Source organism: Stenella coeruleoalba (genome assembly GCF_951394435.1).
Source record: "Stenella coeruleoalba genome assembly, chromosome: 16".
Lineage (NCBI taxonomy): Eukaryota > Metazoa > Chordata > Mammalia > Artiodactyla > Delphinidae > Stenella > Stenella coeruleoalba.
Genome location: NC_137162.1, coordinates 62,770,881 through 62,788,327, shown reverse-complemented (window position 1 = coordinate 62,788,327; position 17,447 = coordinate 62,770,881). Strand labels below are relative to the sequence as shown.

The following is a 17,447-nucleotide window of genomic DNA, read 5'->3' as shown; positions in this document are numbered from 1 at the left end:
TAGATGTTTTACTGTCAGGCCATATGGTCTTTGTCACAACTAAACCCAGTGTCTTACTATATAATATAAGATGAAAATATACATTTATCCTGATGGATGATATCCAAGTGGAAAGTTTGAGCAGATAGGAAATGTAATGGGATGCCTGGGCCACAGGTGCCTCACTGACTGTTGAACTGAGAAAACTCAATAGGAAGAGGCTCGACAAGACCAAGACCAGCCCTGGTGGTCCCTCACCTTCCTTTGGCACTAGTCTTTGTAGGTGGGAGGCAGGTGAATTGTGGTCAGCCCAGCTGAACCAGGGACCAAAACACAAGGGACCTTAACAAAGGGCCTTACCTCTAAATCCCAAGTTGGGGCATCCAAGTTTTATGTCTGAATCCACTGGAAGCTCACAGTTTTGGAGTGAGAGTTTAAGGGGGTGATATACTTGAATTCACCTGCTGTCACCATTATTTGTCTAAGTGTCAGTTCTTTAGACGGATGAGGTCCTGAGCAGTTAAGAGAACACAAGTCCAGCACGTAAGTCTCAGGCACACTCAGATTTCCATGTGACCCTGCAGGCAGTGGCAGTCCAGCTCTGCATCATTGTTACTAATACTGTCACACATACCTGGGCAGCGTGCCTGATCAGTGCCTGTCGATTGCAAAGCTCCTTTTTCTCTTGCACCTTCCGCCTTGGAGCTCACAGCCTGATAGAAAGGGGGAAGGGAGCTAACATTTTGGACCACCCTTGGTGTGTGCATACAGTTTAAATGTGTTATCTCATGGAGCAAAAGCTCTAGTGGAACAGATTTCTTCAAATACAAAGCCAAGGAGAACTAGCTTTGGGGCCAGGAAAGGGACTCACTTTAGCTTGGTGTCTACTGTGCACCAGACGGTTGCCTCCCAACAGTCTTGTGGGGTCAGGGTTTTGCTCCCTGTTTTATAGATGATGGTTTAAAGTGCTTGCTCAGGTCATGCAACTAATGTGTGGCAGAGCTGGGACCTAGTTCTTGCTCAATATGGCTCCAAAGCCTGGTCTTCCCACATCATACTGTCTCCTGCATGCACTTCTCTGGGCCTGCTGCCCACTCTGACCCACTGCAACCCAGGCAGCTGGTGGATGCCAATGGCATGCCTTCCACACTCTGACTTGTGATCCTTTCGGATCACACCACTCACCAGCACTGATTTTCCTGCTCTCGCCAACCTTATCCCTCTTCTCTAAACAGATACGAGAAAATGACCAGTGGGATGTACCTGGGGGAGATTGTGCGGCAGATCCTGATTGACTTGACCAAGCAGGGTCTTCTCTTCAGAGGGCGGATTTCAGAGCGTCTCCGGACCAGGGGCATCTTTGAAACCAAGTTCTTGTCTCAGATTGAAAGGTGACTCGTGATCAATTTCACCTGCTTGGCTTGATGTGACAGGCCCTATGTTAGATGTGCCGCTGTCACACCAGGTTCCGGCAGATTTGAAATTTAAAAATAAAAAGAATAAGGGCCTGGCTGGGCATAGGGTTGCCTCCTGGGGTTGCTCTCTCTCTCCAGCTGTATGAGGACCACAGCACCCAGCTGAGGGTCCAGCAGCCTGTCTGGGCCCCGAGGTTCCTAAATGGTTACACAGGAGTTAACTTAGGCTAAAAAATGATCCTCTTTTGATCCTGAAAAGATGATGTGCTCACACTTTATTCTTTAAAGATGATGGGACTTCCTGGGGGTGGCAGACCTTCTTGAGTCTCAGCTTCTAAGGCATCCTGCTCCAATCTTACCATTGCTTGGATCATTTTCTTCTCCCTCCCGCTTGAGCATCTAGGGATGGGGGCCTGTGAGCCCCGCGGAGCGGGTTCTAGGACCCCAGGAATAGGTCCTGACGTCCTGCTCTGCTTGCCTGCAGCGATCGGCTGGCCCTCCTCCAGGTCAGGAAGATCCTGCAGCAGCTTGGCCTGGACAGCACGTGTGAGGACAGCATCGTGGTGAAGGAGGTGTGCGGAGCTGTGTCCCGGCGGGCGGCCGAGCTCTACGGTGCCGGCCTGGCCGCCGTCGTGGAGAAGAGGAGGGAAGACCAGGGGTTTGAGCACCTGAAGATCACCGTGGGTGTGGATGGCACCCTGTACAAGCTGCACCCGCAGTGAGTGCTCCAGAGAGGCAGGGGTGGGGCTGCTGAGGCTGAGTGTGGACCCTGGGGAATCTGACAGACAAAGTGCAGGCCCTGGGGGCTCTGCTTCCTAGTGCTGTGATGTGGGGTGTTCACCACCCTCTCTGAACCCCAGGCTCCTCATCTGTAACAGGCAGGCAGTAATAATCTCTGCCTCCTAGGCCTGCATCAGGGTTGAGTGAGTTCCTACATGAAAAGTGCTCTACACAGTGCTCAGTAAATACAAGTGATTATTATTAACACAGTCTCACCTGACCTCACAGGGAGCAATGAGAACTGACTATTTTGCACAGTACAGAGCATGTGACAAGTATGAGCTCAGAGTCAGGAGGCAGAAGGATTAAGAATGAGTTTGAATCCTGGCTTCACCACTTAGAAGCTGGGGGGCCCAGGGCCAGTTTCTTACCCCCTTTGACCCTAATTCTTTATCTCTAAAATGGTGACAAAAATCATACCTACCCCATAGGCTGTCAGGAGAATTAAGTCAAATAGTGTCTGTAGACTACGTGGCACATCGAAAAGATGGCAGTAAAAGCTTTTATTTTTATTTAATGTTTTATATTTTGTTTTGGGGATGAAGCTTATAAAAGCTTATAGAAATTTCCAATCCTGCTGAAATGTATACATGAGCATATTATTACTGTAATCCTTGATTCTTAGCCCTTCCTATGATGCTGACTAATTATCCAGAATAACTGACTAATATCTTTTCTTCATTTTCCCCTTGGGGGTCATATTTTTGGTGTGGTTCCTACAAGCCTCTTCCTTTGAACCAAGACCTGACCAAGAGACAGAAACCACATGACCATTTCAATAGGTGCAGACAAAGCAGTTGATAAAATCTAGCACCTTTCATGATAAGAGCACTCAACGAACTAGGAATAAAGGAGCTTCTTTAATCTGATAAAAGCATCTATGAAAAACCCACAGCTGACATCATACTTAGGGGCGAGACACTGGATGCTTTTCCCTTAAAATTAGGATGAAGACAAGGATGTCCACTCTTGCCACTGCTGTTCAACATTGTACTGCTTCTAGCACTGCCTCCAGATGGTTGTGTGGTTTTGCCTCTCAGTCAAGTTTTGATTCAAGGGAGAGGCTTATAGGAACCAGACCAAAAATGTGTGACCTCAAGCAGAAAATCAAGGGTGAGTCTACACAAGGCAGTTAGGCAAGAAAAAGAAATAAAAGACATCTATATTGGAAAGGCAAAACTAAAACTGTCTTTGCAGATGACATGATTTTGTATATAGAAATCCTAAGGAATCCACAAAAAGCTATTGGAAGGAGCTGAGAAACAAATTCAGCAAGGTTTCAGGATGCAAGATCAGTGTACAAAAATCATTTGCATTTCTTTGCATTAACAATGAATAATCTGAAAATGAAATTAAGAAAATAGCATCAAAAAGAATAAAATACTTAGTAGTAAATTTAATAAAAGAAGTGTAAGGCTTGTACATTGAAAACTACAAAACATTGTTCAAATAAAGAAAACCTAAATAAATGGAAAAACATCCCATGCTAGTGGATTGTGAAACTTAAGATTGTAAAGAGAGCAACTTCCCAAATCTTTTGTTTCTAATTGAAGTATAATTGACATGCAATATTATATTAGTTTGAGGTATACAACATAGTTATTTGACATTTATGTGATCACCACAACGTCTAGTAACCATCTGTCACTGTATAAAGTTATAGCAATATTATTGACTATGTTCTCTATGCAGTATATTATCCCCCGACTTACTTATTTTATAACTGGAGGTTGGTGCCTCTTAATACCCTTCATCTATTTTGCCCAACCCTCTAGTCCCCTCCCTTGTGACAATCACCAGTAGTTTGTTCTCTGTATCTGTAACACTGTTTCTGTTTTGTTTGTTCATTTGTTTTGTTTTTTAGATTTCACATATAAATGAAATCATGTAATATTTGCCTTTCTCTGTCTGACTTATTTCACTTAGCATAATACCCTCTAGGTCCATCCATTTTTTTTGCAAATGGCAAGATTTCATTATTTTTATGGCTGAGTAATATTCCGTTGTGTATATATGTACCGTATCTTCTTTATCCATTCACGTATTGATGGGCACTTGGGTTGCTTCCATATCTTGGCTATTGTAAATAATGCTGCCGTGAACATAGGAATGCATATATCTTTGCTAATTAGTGTTTTTGTTTCCTTTGGATGAATACCCAGGAGTGGAATTAGTGGATCATATGGTAGTTCTATTTTTAATTTTTTGAGAAGCCTCCATACTGTTTTCCATAATGGCTGCACCAATTTACATTCTCACCATCAACTGATGAATGGATAAGCAATCTATTTTCCATCTATGCAATGGAATATTATTCATAAAAAGGAAGAAGTACTGACACACGCTACAACTAAGTGCTGATGATGCTTCTCTTTTTCTTTCTTATAGCTTTTCTCGGATATTGCAGGAAACTGTGAAAGAACTAGCTCCTCGATGTGATGTGACATTCATGTTGTCAGAAGATGGGAGTGGAAAGGGAGCAGCTCTGATCACTGCTGTGGCCAAGAGGTTACAGCAGGCACGGAGGGAGAACTAGGAACCCCTTGGGGTTGGGCCGCATGTGCCTTGGATACTGACCAGCCTTTCCTCTGGCAGATGAGTTGGTCAGAGACCAGCAGGCAAGCTTCTGGCTGACTTCACCTTCTGGATAGCCAAAAGAGAACCCCAGGTTCTTGGGTACTCTTAGCATTTTGTTACTGGTTTTCAAGGGCATTAAATGACATCTCTGTTTGGCGTGTTTGGACCAAAGATGGGCCAACTTATAAAATCAAAGCATTGGGCCCAAGAGATCCCCTTTCAGCAAGTCTTTCAGTTGAGACCTGAGCTGTTAGTTCTCTACGGCTTTGGGTCCTGTGGCTGCTGGGCTTAGAAACAAACACACGATCTGCCCATGTGGCCTGGCTGGCTGAATTCCCCACTGGGATGCTTCAGCCATTGCTTGTAATAGATTGAGCCATCTACTTGTGGATGCACATTTGAGAGGGATTGGGGCTTAATCAACTGGAGATCGAATCTAACTTGTCATTAACTTGTCATGTTGACTTCAAGCGTGAAGAGAGAACAAAAACTTTGGAGTATTCAGCCCCAGGATGAAGAAGCGTTGATTGCCAGGGAGCCCTGTAGGAAACTTGTCATGCTTAAAGTGAGTTATATCAGCACCCTGTAGGATTTTGTTTCTCAGTAAACGTGTGTGATGGGGAGGGTGCTGTTTGGGGCACCTGTTATCATTTTACATGTGGTTTTTGTCACTGCTGATAATTGTTTTAAGGACTGTTAGGTATATGAAATCCAGTAAATGAATAAAAATATTTGATTTCCCAAGAATCTTTGCATGAGGTTTTAATATTTCATCTGGGAGGCTTGCTTGGTCACTTCACGCTCTGTTGGTGGAATGAGGGACCCATAGAGTCAGAAGTTGCTGACAGCATCTCTCTAGTTCAAACTTCTTACCAACAGGGGAAAAATATATGGAATATCTTCTATAATAACTTTGACAGATTATCCGAATTTCATTTAAATGAATACTGGTTGGGCATTTACCACATGATTCTACAGCTATTGCTTTTTTTTTTTTTTTTTTTTTTTTTTGCGGTACGCGGGCCTCTCACTGTTGTGGTCTCTCCCGCTGCGGAGCACAGGCTCCGGACGCGCAGGCTCAGCGGCCATGGCTCACGGGCCCAGCCGCTCCACAGCATGTGGGATCTTCCTGGACCAGGGCATGAACCCATGTCCCCTGCATCGGCAGGTGGACTCTCAACCACTGCGCCGCCAGGGAAGCCCAGCTGTCGCTTTTGAACAGCTGGAGTTGACCAGAAGTCCTTTCACCCTCCAAACTAACCTATGCCTCTCTGGAACTTGGCCCCTCCCACATGCCCCATCAGTCTCCATTCTACCCTCCAGAACTAAGAGGAATTGGCCTGTTCCTGACCATTTTCCCAGTGGACATCCCCTCTCTCTTTCTCTTCATTTCATCACCTACCCCACACCTCTCTGCCCTTTATCTGAACCACCCATAACTTTCTACCTTGTCACAGAGTTATCTGTATGCATTTCTTATTTGGCCTGGTAGATTGTAAGATCTTTGTTAGATACGTTTTTGTTTTGCCCCAGTGAACTCAGTGCTGTGCCATTCTTATTAAATACTTACTGGATGGAGGCACGATTGAAATAAAGTGTTCCAAGAAATGTTTCTTAGAAAAAGTGGAGACCATTATCATGGGAAACAAACTGAAAAGAATAATATTCCAGATCATCCAGGTTGATTTACTCTGATTTATGTACTTATTCCTAGTGCTAATTGTCACCATGTGCTGAAGCAGGATGTTCAGACAGACAGAATGGAGGAGGCTGGAGGAGGGTAAGAGAGAGGCCAGCTGAGGCCGGGGACAGATGAGGGGGCTGAGGTTCCCTGGGAAATATTTTTTCATACATTTATGAAACAGGTATGGAGATACTGTTGTGGACAGGTTCTAGATTTACCAAAATGAACTTTTTTGTATTTTAGAGTTATACCTCTCTGCAGAGATGTTGTGTAGATTTGTTAAAATTATGTTTTTGTATTTTGAGGTTATGCTTCCTTGGGGAAATGTTTCACCTTAACAGATTTTGTCTTAGTCAACCCCAAACCTTGTTGTCCTTGTTATCTTTCCCCAGTTCTCCTCTTCCTCGGTAAGACACCCCCAGCTCCAAGTCCCGCTCTCTCCTGGTTCTGCTGCGGGGTCTCTCCCTTTGCCATCCTACCTGGATGGATGATCTGGCCCAGAGATTCAGGGAGTTGCACCACCACATTCTCCTACAACCTGGTCTTTCAGCACATGTTTGGTAGGTTCAAGGTCACCTGGCCTACTTGTTTTTCAGTTTTGGTCTCTTACAAGAAAGAGAAGCCCCAAGGTATCTATCCCAAGGTATGTAGGCAATCTTGTACATTGTGAGTAATTGATAGCCTCATAGAATCCTAGAACCAGAACGGAACTGCAGAGAGGGCAGACATCCATTTTGCTGTGTTTGGACAGGCCAGCCCCTGAAACACCCGGGGCAATGGAGGGCTAACTTCTCCTCAAAGTTTACTAGGCAAGACCAGCAACCATGCAGCCAGGTAAACTGTCCTCGTGCAAATCCCACGGACATCCTCTTAGGAAGGGCTTCGTGATTATCTACATTTTCTACCCCTGTGGTGACTCTCTGCCAGTAACCTTTTGGCTGGAAAGAGCTGATGAATATAGATTTAAGAACTAGACTTTCCCCACGATTCTGACTCTCCAGAACAAATGACCTCATTCCCACTTGTCTGTCTTCAGACCTCTTGTTTCCTCTTCCTTCCATTAGCTGGAATGGGCACTCCATGAGAATAAGGACTTGGGTCTCAGTTTTCGTGTTCTCCCCAGAGCCTACCACAGTGGCTGGCATTGAGTAGCCATTGGACAATTCTCTAAATGAATGAATGAATAAATGCTAAAACAAGCATGTGAATGAATTATTGCTCTCCTTTGAATCACTCCATTCTTCTATCTCAGCCAGTGGCACTTGAGCCTTATACACAGTAGACACTCTATAAATGATAGTTCAACAAATGCTAAGCCCTGTTCTAGGCACTGAGGACCCAATGAAATGTAAGGTACCATTCCTGCTTTGTGAGAACTCGCAGGCTAACAGGGAAGGAAAGACATAAATATATGCTTTACGATATGGTAAACAGGAACAAGATGAACACACAATTCGTGACCATGTCCTGCATCCTTTAGATCGGGAACTCTCAATCTTTGTGTGTGTGCGCGCATGTATGTGTGCACACACATGTGTGTGCATGTGCACCATAAACCCCTTTGGCAATCTTATGAAACCTATGGATCCTTTCTCAGAATGTTTTTAAATGCATTAAATACCTAGGATTACAAAGGAAGTCAGTGGTAGTGAATTACAGTTATTAGAATATTAAAGTGGTAGTATGGTAATAGATGTGCTTATTTGTTAATGCCTTCTATGACAAGTTCCAGCAGGAACCTAATAACAATCATAATTTTCCTGATGAGTGTAAACAGTATTTTGAGACATTTGTAACAACAGCACGTATATGAAAACTTCCATGGTTCCCGCTGGAGACAAAGTTACAGGTGCTGCTAAAACTACTGTGGTTTGCTGCCCACATTCATAATGGATGGAGAGGCTAAATTTCAATTAGAGGTGATTGAAATAAAGTTGAAACTCTTTTCCAGAGAAGTTTATGAACTCCTTGCTTTGAGAGTCCCCCCTCCCCCCCCCACCATGGGGCCCAGGTTAATCATCTCTGATCAAAATGTTCTAATAGAACTGGCACATTTAGGGATAGCATCTTAGATGGCAGAGAGGCAGTATGCTTGGATTCAGAAGAACTAGGTGTGCTATTTAACCTTCCTGAGCTTCAATTTCCTCATGTGCAAGAGGAGACTTTATAACAGCCTAACGTGGTTATGTGAACAATACAAGCTAAACTGTGGACATGTGGATAAGCTATGAGCCGTTTGTACACGTGTGAGGTGGTGTGTTAAGGTCGGTAGCCGTTGTTGGGGGCCCGTCTTATCATGGGTATGATCAACATTAAGGTCCCTGCAAGCCTATTGTCCGAACATATGGCTGGCTAATGACTGGCAACTGGGGGAAATGCATTTCTCACAACCCCTTCCTTCTACCTCTGACATCTTGATATTCCCTCTCTTGCCATTTCACAGTTGAAATTCCTGGTGAACCATATTTTATTAGAGAAAGGAGGAGACTTGGGAGAGGTTGGGTAATAACAGGGGAATCTGGTAGCTCATATCTGGGGTGAAATAGGAGAGATGATTAGAGTAGAAGAGTTGGATTCTTTTCTGGTCCAGCCAGGGAAAGAATGAAGCTGGGAGAAAGTGAAAATACTAAAAAATCTTCCAGGTTTTGTTTTTGTTTTTCCTAATGAGAAGAAAAGAGATAGGGAGAAAGGTAGGTTATTGACAACTTGGAATCAGCATGGCTTGAGGGATTGACCTAAAGAACAGGGATGGACTAAGCACAAAGGACAGTTCCAGCGTCTACGATTCACATCATGGTCTATTTGTGGCCCAGTTCCTAACAAGTCACCTCTGTGGTAGCTAGCATGGTCTAAAGTGGCCTTTCACAAAATACGTTCACAGTTTAACTGGATGTTCCCAAGTTCACCAGTTCCTGGAGTCAGTCACCCTTTCCTTTAATACTTAAATAAGATGGCTTATTTCTCCATCCCACTTACTACAGAGAGGTCTCTCTCCCACCTTAGTATTTCAGCAATTCCTGGAGGGAATGCTTATATCTTCCCTTTACTCCTCTAATTCCTGTCTCCAGTTTGCTTCCCCCCATCTCAATTGATCCCACACTTCCTGCAGCTACTTCCTCTCTGTTTTGCCGGCTGTGTGGAACTGTCTCTTTTTGATTCCCCAAAACACCGTTAACTCAAGGCCAGTGGCAGGAACAGACTTAGCTAAAGGTTTGGGGATTGTGGAGGGGGACTACATCACACAATAGGAAACTATTTTAGTTTTTAATTTTTTTTTGGCCATGCCACGCGGCTTACGGGGATGTTAGTTCCCCAATCGGGCATTGAACCCGGGCCCTGGCAGTGAGAGCGCCAAGTCCTATCCACTGGACCACCAGGGAATTCCCAGGAAAAAAACTTAAATATGAAATACTAGATATCAAAGTTCTATGACCATCCCTGCCCCAGAGAACTTCTCACTGGCCATCTTTCTGCATAGGCTCTGCTGGCTACATGTTTTATGGATTCTTCCCACTTTCTCTGGAGACTTCTTTCTCCTCTTCTGTGAATTCTGGACTCCTCCATAAAATGAAAACTTCCTATAGTTTTATTTTACAGAGTAAGTGATTCTCCTGTGGTCTCAATCCACTCCTAGGGCAGCCCAAGGGACCACACCTTTACCAAACAAAAAGGCCTGTTGACGTGTTTGGATGAACACCTTTGAGAGAAATAGAAGGATTTTCTCTCTAAAAGGAATTATTCTGTTCTCTTAGAGTCAAGCTACAACGAGCGTTTTTCCTTGACATATAGTAAATTGCGTATATTTAAAGTGTATAATTTGATACAATTTGATGACATCATTACCACAATCGAGATAATGAACATTAACCACCAAAAGTTTCCTTGTGACCCTTTGTAATCCCTCCTTCCTGCCCCTCTCTTCCTCCTTCATACTTGTGTAACTACTGATTTGCTTTGTTTTTAATATAATTTCTTTTGCACTTTTTAGAATTTTATATAAATGGAAGCATACATTGGTACACTTTTTTGATCTAGCTTCTTTCACTCAGCATACTTATTTTGATACTCACTCATGCTGTTGCAAGTACGAAGTGTCCATTCCTTTTATTGCTGAGTATTCCATTGTGTTAATATACCACAGTTTGTTTATCCATTCACCTTTTCATGGGTATTTGGGTTGTTTCCAATAGCCAATAGTTTTTGGCTATTAAAAATAAAACAGCTATGAACATTGTATACATACAAGTCTTTATATGGATATATACTTTCATTTCTCTTGGGTAAATACCTCAGAATGGAAAAGCTAGATCATTTGGTTAAATTTTTAGGCAAAAGCCAAATTATTTTCCAAAGTAGTTGAACCATTTTGTTTCTTTAAGCTCCACTCATAAATGAAATCATATAGTATTTGTCATTGTCTGGCTTAGAATGTTGATTTCTTTAAAAGTACCTTAGTAGGTTGTCAGTCTCTTAGGACTGATGTTAAGAAAGAGCTGTTCTGGTAATTGTATTGATGTTGTATTGCATCTGTAGATCAGTTTGGGGAGAATGATCTCTTTAAACTGTTAATTCTTCCTAGTCATTAACATGGGATGTCTCTCTTTTGATTATGTCTTCCCTGATGTTTTCCAAAAAGCTTTGTAATTTCCTATATAGGTCTTGCACTTTTTTTTAATCTTAGGTTTATTTTTAGGTAGTTTGTAGTTTTGTTGTGATTATAAATTAAGTCCTTTAAAATTTTTTTTAGTTCCTGATTGTTTGGTTGCTGATGCAAAGAAATGCAATTAACTTTAAGAGTAAATTGCAAAGATCATGACCCTTTACCCCTAAAAAAGTCATCCTGTATTTATTGGGAACAACAACAATCTCTTACAAAACCACAGTGCAATTATCAAATTTAGCAATATCTTATTATTTCTAGTTATTTAGATTATTTTGAATTTTATGTATTGACAATCATATAATCCACAAATAATATCAGTTTTATTTCTTCTTTTCTACTCTTTTCACTTTTAATTTTCTTCTTGTCTTAATTTACGCCATCTAAATCATACAGTGCAATGTCGAAGTGAAGTGATGTTGGTGAGCATCTTTGTCTTATGCCTGATTTTTATAGGGTATACCCAAACATTTCCTCATTTAGCATAATTTTTGTGTATTTTCTTAGGAGTAACTTTTATCAGAGTAAATAAGTTCTCTTTCGATCATAGTTTGTGAAGACTTTCTTTTCCCATGATCAGGTATTGAAATTTATCAAATTATTTTACTATGTCTATTGATACATCTTAATTTTTTCTCAATTGCTTACAATAATGAGTACTATCTATTAGTTTAATAATATTAAACCATCCCTGCAGCCCTGAGATAGACCCGTCTTGGTCATGGTTCATTACTGTTTTTATAACTGTTAGATTTGATTTGCTAATATTTTATTTAGAACTTCTGCATCTTTATAAGTGGAATGAGCTTATAAACTTTCTTTTTTGTACTGTCATTGTCTTGTTTTTGTAGGGTTACACTAGCCTCATAGAATGAGTTTTTATTCTCTGGAAGAATTCATTGAAAGTTTTGTGGAACTCACCTATAAAACCATTTGGGCCTTTTATTTTCCTTGGGGTAAGATTTTTAATTACTGCTTCAATTTTTTGAATAATCAGATTATGCAAGCTTTCCATTTTTTCTTAATCAAGTTGGTAGATTGTATTTTTCCCAGAATTTATCCATTTTGTTTTCTTTTTAAAATATATTTGCATACATTTTTTAGATTTCTATATAATTCATGTAACATAACATGCACCACCTTAAAGTATAAAATTCAGTGGTTTTTAGAGCGTTAACAAGTTGTGCAACCATCACCAGTATATAATCCCCGAACATTTTCATCATGCTAAAAACTCCATACCCATTAGCCGGTCACTCCCGTTTCTTCTAACCCCCAGCCCCTGGCAACAACTAATCAACTTTCTGACTCTATGGATTTGCCTGTTTTGAAATTTTCATGTCATGGAATCACACAATATGTGCCCTCTTGTGTCTGACTTCTCTCACTCAGCATAATGTTTTCAAGGTATTCATTCATGTTGTAGCATGTATCAGAACTCATTCCTGTTAAATGCCAAATAATTCCATTGTCTGTGTATACAACATTTTGTTTATTCATTCATAAGTCGATGGACATATGCTTGCTTCTACATTTGGCTATTATGAATAATGCTACTATGACTTTTTTTAATAAGTTCTTGTGTGAACATATGATTTTGATTCTCCTGGATGTATATCTAGGGATGCAATTGTTAGGCCAAATGGTAATTCTAAGTTTAAAATTTTTGAGGAACTTTCAAATTGTTTCCCAAAGTGGCTGTATCATTTTACCTTCCCACCACAGCAGTGTGTGTGTGTGTGTGTGTGTGTGTGTGTGTGTGTGTGTGTGTGTGGTGTGGTGTGGTGTGGCATCACACCACCACATCCTCACCAACGCTTATTAGTATCAGTCTTTTTGATTATAGCCATCCTAGTTGGTATGAAGTAATATCTCACTATGGTTTAGATTTTCATTTCCCTAGTGACTAATGATATTGAGCATCTTATTATGTACTTGTTGGCTATTTGTGTATCTTCTTTGGAGACATGTCTACTAAAATCCTTCGCACATTTTAAAAAATTAGTTATTCCTCTTTTTATTGTTGAGTTTTAAGTGTTCTTTATATATTCTGAATTCTAGACCATTTTCAGATGTATGGTTTACAAATAATTTCTCCCATTTTGGTGAGTTGTCTTTTCATTTCCTTGATAGTGTCCTTTGAAGCATATAAGTTATAATTTTCACAAAGTCTGATTTATTATTTCTTCTGTTTGTGCTTTTGGTGTTATATCTAGAAAACCACTGCCTAACTCAAGGCCAAGAAGATTTACCCTTATGTTTTCTTCTATGAGTTTTACCTAATTTGCCTTAAGCCTACCCAATGAATTCGTTTTTCTTTCTTTCCTCCTGTTTCTTTCTTTCCTCCCGTTTCTTTCTTTCTTTCTTTCTTTCTTTCTTTCTCTCTCTCTCTCTTTCTCTCTCACAAAATACTATATGAAAAAGGCATATCACAAGACATGACTAGTGGGAGAGCACAATAAATTATCACTAGCATAGATTAAGAGAAAATGGTTTTTGCTATTTTTTATATTGATTTCCAGTTTTACTGGGTAGTGATAAAAGAGAATGTCTTATATTGTATGACAACATAAAACAAATTGGTATTTTAAAAATTGTTATTGAGATATAATTGACATATAGTATTGTACTGTATTAGTTTCAGGTGTACAACATGACTTAATAGATGTATATATTGCAAAATGATTACCACAATAAGTTTAGTTAACAATTTTTTTCTTGTGATGAGAACTTTAAAAATTTACTCTTAGTAACTTTCAAATATACAATATGGTATTGTTAACTATAGTTGTCATGGTGTACATTACATCCCCAGGAGTTATTTCTCTTATAACTGGAAGTTTGTACCTTTTGACCACCTTCACCCATTTTACCCATCCCTTTATGCCCCGCCTTTGGTAACCACCAATCTTTTCTCTGTATCTATGAATTTTTAAGATTCTACACATAATTGAGATCATATGGTATTTGTCTTTGTCTGATTTATTTAGCTTAGCATAGTGCCCTCAAGGTCCATCCATGTTGTCACAAATGGCAGGGTTTCCTTCTTTTTATAGCTGAATAATATTTCATTACACATGGATACCACATTTTCTTTATCCATTTATGCACTGATGGGTACTTAGATAGTTTCTGTGCCTTGACTGTGTAAATAATGCTGCAATGAACATGAAAGTGCAGATTATCTTTTCAAGATAGTGAAATGGTAGTTATCCTTCAGATAACTACCCAGGAGTGGAATTGCTGGATCATGTGGTATTTCTATTTTTAATTTTTTGAGGAATCTCCATAGTGTTTTCCCTAGTAGCTGAACCGATTTACATTCCCATCAACAATGCACAAAGGTTCCCTTTTCTCCATATCCCTTCCAACACTTGTTATTTCTTGGGTTTTTTGTTTTGTTTTGTTTTTTAATAATAACCGTTCTAATGGGTGTGAGATGGTTTTGTAGTTTTAATTTGCATTTCCCTGATTAGTGTTGTTGAACATCTTTTCATGTATCTGTTGTTGATTTGTTGTTGTATATCTTCTTTGGAAAAATGTCTATTCAGATCCTCGGCCCATTTAAAAAAATTTTTTTTTCTATTGAATAGTATGTGTTCTTTATATATTTGGATATTAACCCCTTATCAATACATGATTTACAAATACTTTCTCCATCCTATAGGTTGCTTTTTCATTTTGTTGATGGTTTTTCCTTTACTATACAGAGCTTTTTAGTTTGATGTAGTCCCACTTGTTTATCTTTGCTTTTTGTTGCCTTTGCTTTTGATGTCAAATCCAAAAAATCATTGCCAAGACCAATGTCAAGGAAATTATACCCTGGTTTCTTCTAGGACTTTTATAGTTTTAGAACTTACATTCAAGTCTTTAATCCATTTTGAATTTTTTGTGTATAGTGTAAGACAGTGGTCCAGTTTCATTCTTTGGCACATGGCTGTCCAGTTTTCTCAGCAGCATTTGTTCAAGAGATTGTCCTTTTCCCACTGTATACTCTTGGCTCCTTTGTTATAAATTAATTGACCATATATATGTGGGTTTATTGGTCTGTTCAAATTCTATATTTCTTTATGATTTAGTTCTGGTAGTTTTATGTTTCTAGGAATTTATCTGTTACTTCTAGGTTGTCCAGTTTGTTGGCATATAATTTTTCATAGTAGAATCTTATGATCCTTTGTATTTCTGTGGTATTAGTTAAAACATCTCTCTCATTCCTGATTTTATTTACTTGAGTTCTCTCTTTTTTTCTTGGTGAGTCTAGCTAAAGGTTTGTTTATTCTGTTTATCTTAAAAAAAAACCCACACAGCTCTTAGTTTCATTGATCTTTTCTATTGTCTTTTTAGTTTCATTTATTTCTGCTCTGATCTTTGTTATTTCCTTCCTTCTATAAACTTCAGGCTTAATTTGATTTTCTTTTTCTAGTTCCTTGAGATGTAAGGTTAGGTTGTTTATTTGAGGTCTTTCTTGTATCTTAATGTAGGCGTTTCTTGCTATGAACTTCCCCCTTAAAACTGCTTTTACTGCATCCCATAAGTTTTGGATTTTTTAAAAATTAATTCATTAATTTTGGCTGCATTGTGTCTTCATTGCTGAGCGCGGGCTTTCTCTAGTTGCAATGAGCAGGGGCTACTCTTCGTTGTGGTGTACGGGCTTCTCGTTGCAGTGGCTTCTCGTTGCAGAGCACAGGCTCTAGGTGCATGGGCTTCAGTAGTTGTGGCACGTGGGCTCAGTAGTTGTGGCTTGCAGGCTCTAGAGTACAGGCTCAGTAGTTGTGGCACAGGGGCTTAGTTGCTCCGCAGCATGTGGGGTCTTCCCGGACCAGGGCTCGAACCCGTGTCCCCTGCATTGGCAGGCAGATTCTTAACCACTGCGCCACCAGGGAAGTTCCCCCATAAGTTTTGGTATATTGAATTTCCATTTTCATTTGTCTCAAGATATTTTTTGATTTGTCTTTTGATTTTTTCTTTGACCCATTGGTTGCTTGGTAGCATGTTGTTTAATCTCCACATATTTGTGAATTTTCCAGTTTTCTTCTTGTAATTGATTTCTAGTTTCATACCACTGTGGATGGACGAGATGCTTGATATGATTTCAGTCTTCTTAAGCTTGTTAAGACTTGTTTTGTGGCCTAATATATGATCTATTCTGGAGAATGTTCCTTATGTGCTTGAGAAGAATATGTATACTGCTGCTTTTGGATGGAATATTCTGTATATGTCTGTTAAATCATTCTTTTTCTTTCTTTTTTCTTTTTGTTCCTCTGATTGGGTGAATTCCACCCCCCTAACTTTGAGTTTGCTAATCCTTTCTTTGCTTCATCTAGTCTGATGTAGAACTCTGCTATTGAATGTTTCAGTTCAGTTATTGTATTCAGCTCTGTGATTTCTGTTTGGTACTTTCTTATATTTTCTTTCTCCTTGTTGAAATTCTCACTTTGTTTGTGCATTGTTCTCCTGACCTTGATGAGCATCTTTAGGACCATTATTAGAACTCTTTATCAGGTAAATAACTTATCTCCATTTCATTAAGATCTTTTTCTGGAGTTTTATCTTGTTCTTTCATTCGGAACATATTCCTCTGTTTCTTCATTTTCTTTGACTTCCTGTGTTGGTTTCTGTGCATTAGATAAAACAGCCACCTCACCCAATCTCGGAAGAGTGGCTTCCTGTAGGAGATGAACTTTATCCTTCAACCCTGCCTTAGTTCTCGGTTGTCTCTCAAGCCTTTCTGATTGTCCAGGCAGCCTTCTTTGTTCTTAGTGGCCCCCAGCAGTTGAGGGTGTGCTATGACCTGTCTGTGACTCAAAGGGGAGGATCTTAGTCAGCACGTAGATGTAGGCTGATTGGAAGCCAGACCCCCAGGCAGCAGTTTTTAAAGTATGCAACTCTACCTCTTTCAGGGGAAGACTGGGAGATGGGCATTTCTATGTGCTCCCTCTGCACTGAGCCCTGGGGTAGGGGGGATAGCTAGTTAAGAACTGCTCCTTTGTTTGCTGTTGTCCCGTTGACCTGTGAACACAAGCGCTGCTGGCCACCAGAGCCGAGCTGTCAAGGGATGTCTCCTCTGGGCCACAGCCACAAAAGCCAGGATACCAGACGTGCACACAAGCTCCTTTCAAGGAGACACCAGAAACCTGGGGCTAGGGACTTTCCTGGCGGTCCAGTGGTTAAGACTCTGCGCTTCCAATGAAGGGGGTGCGGGTTTGATCCCTGGTCGGGGAACTAAGATCCCACATGCAACGCGGCACGGACAAAAGATGAAGGAAGGAAGGAAGGAAATAAATAAATCTGGGGCTAGGCAGAAGGAGAGTGCAAAGATGGCACCTGCAAGTCTCCTCCAGGCAAGACTTCT

The 17,447-nt window shown here is 40.4% G+C and overlaps 1 protein-coding gene across 1 annotated transcript in view; it reads left to right on the top strand.

Moving 5' to 3' along the window:
- Positions 1 to 17,447, top strand: part of HKDC1 (hexokinase domain containing 1) — a 69,102-nt gene that overhangs the window by 35,326 nt on the left and 16,329 nt on the right. Inside the window, exons 16-21 of the mRNA XM_079900401.1 lie at positions 1,215 to 1,370; positions 1,879 to 2,112; positions 4,563 to 5,316; positions 6,466 to 6,531; positions 6,828 to 6,995; positions 11,947 to 12,051. Of these exons, the coding sequence (XP_079756527.1) occupies positions 1,215 to 1,370; positions 1,879 to 2,112; positions 4,563 to 4,710 (538 nt within the window). The 3' untranslated portion in view covers positions 4,711 to 5,316; positions 6,466 to 6,531; positions 6,828 to 6,995; positions 11,947 to 12,051. The remainder of the gene's footprint in view (positions 1 to 1,214; positions 1,371 to 1,878; positions 2,113 to 4,562; positions 5,317 to 6,465; positions 6,532 to 6,827; positions 6,996 to 11,946; positions 12,052 to 17,447) is intronic.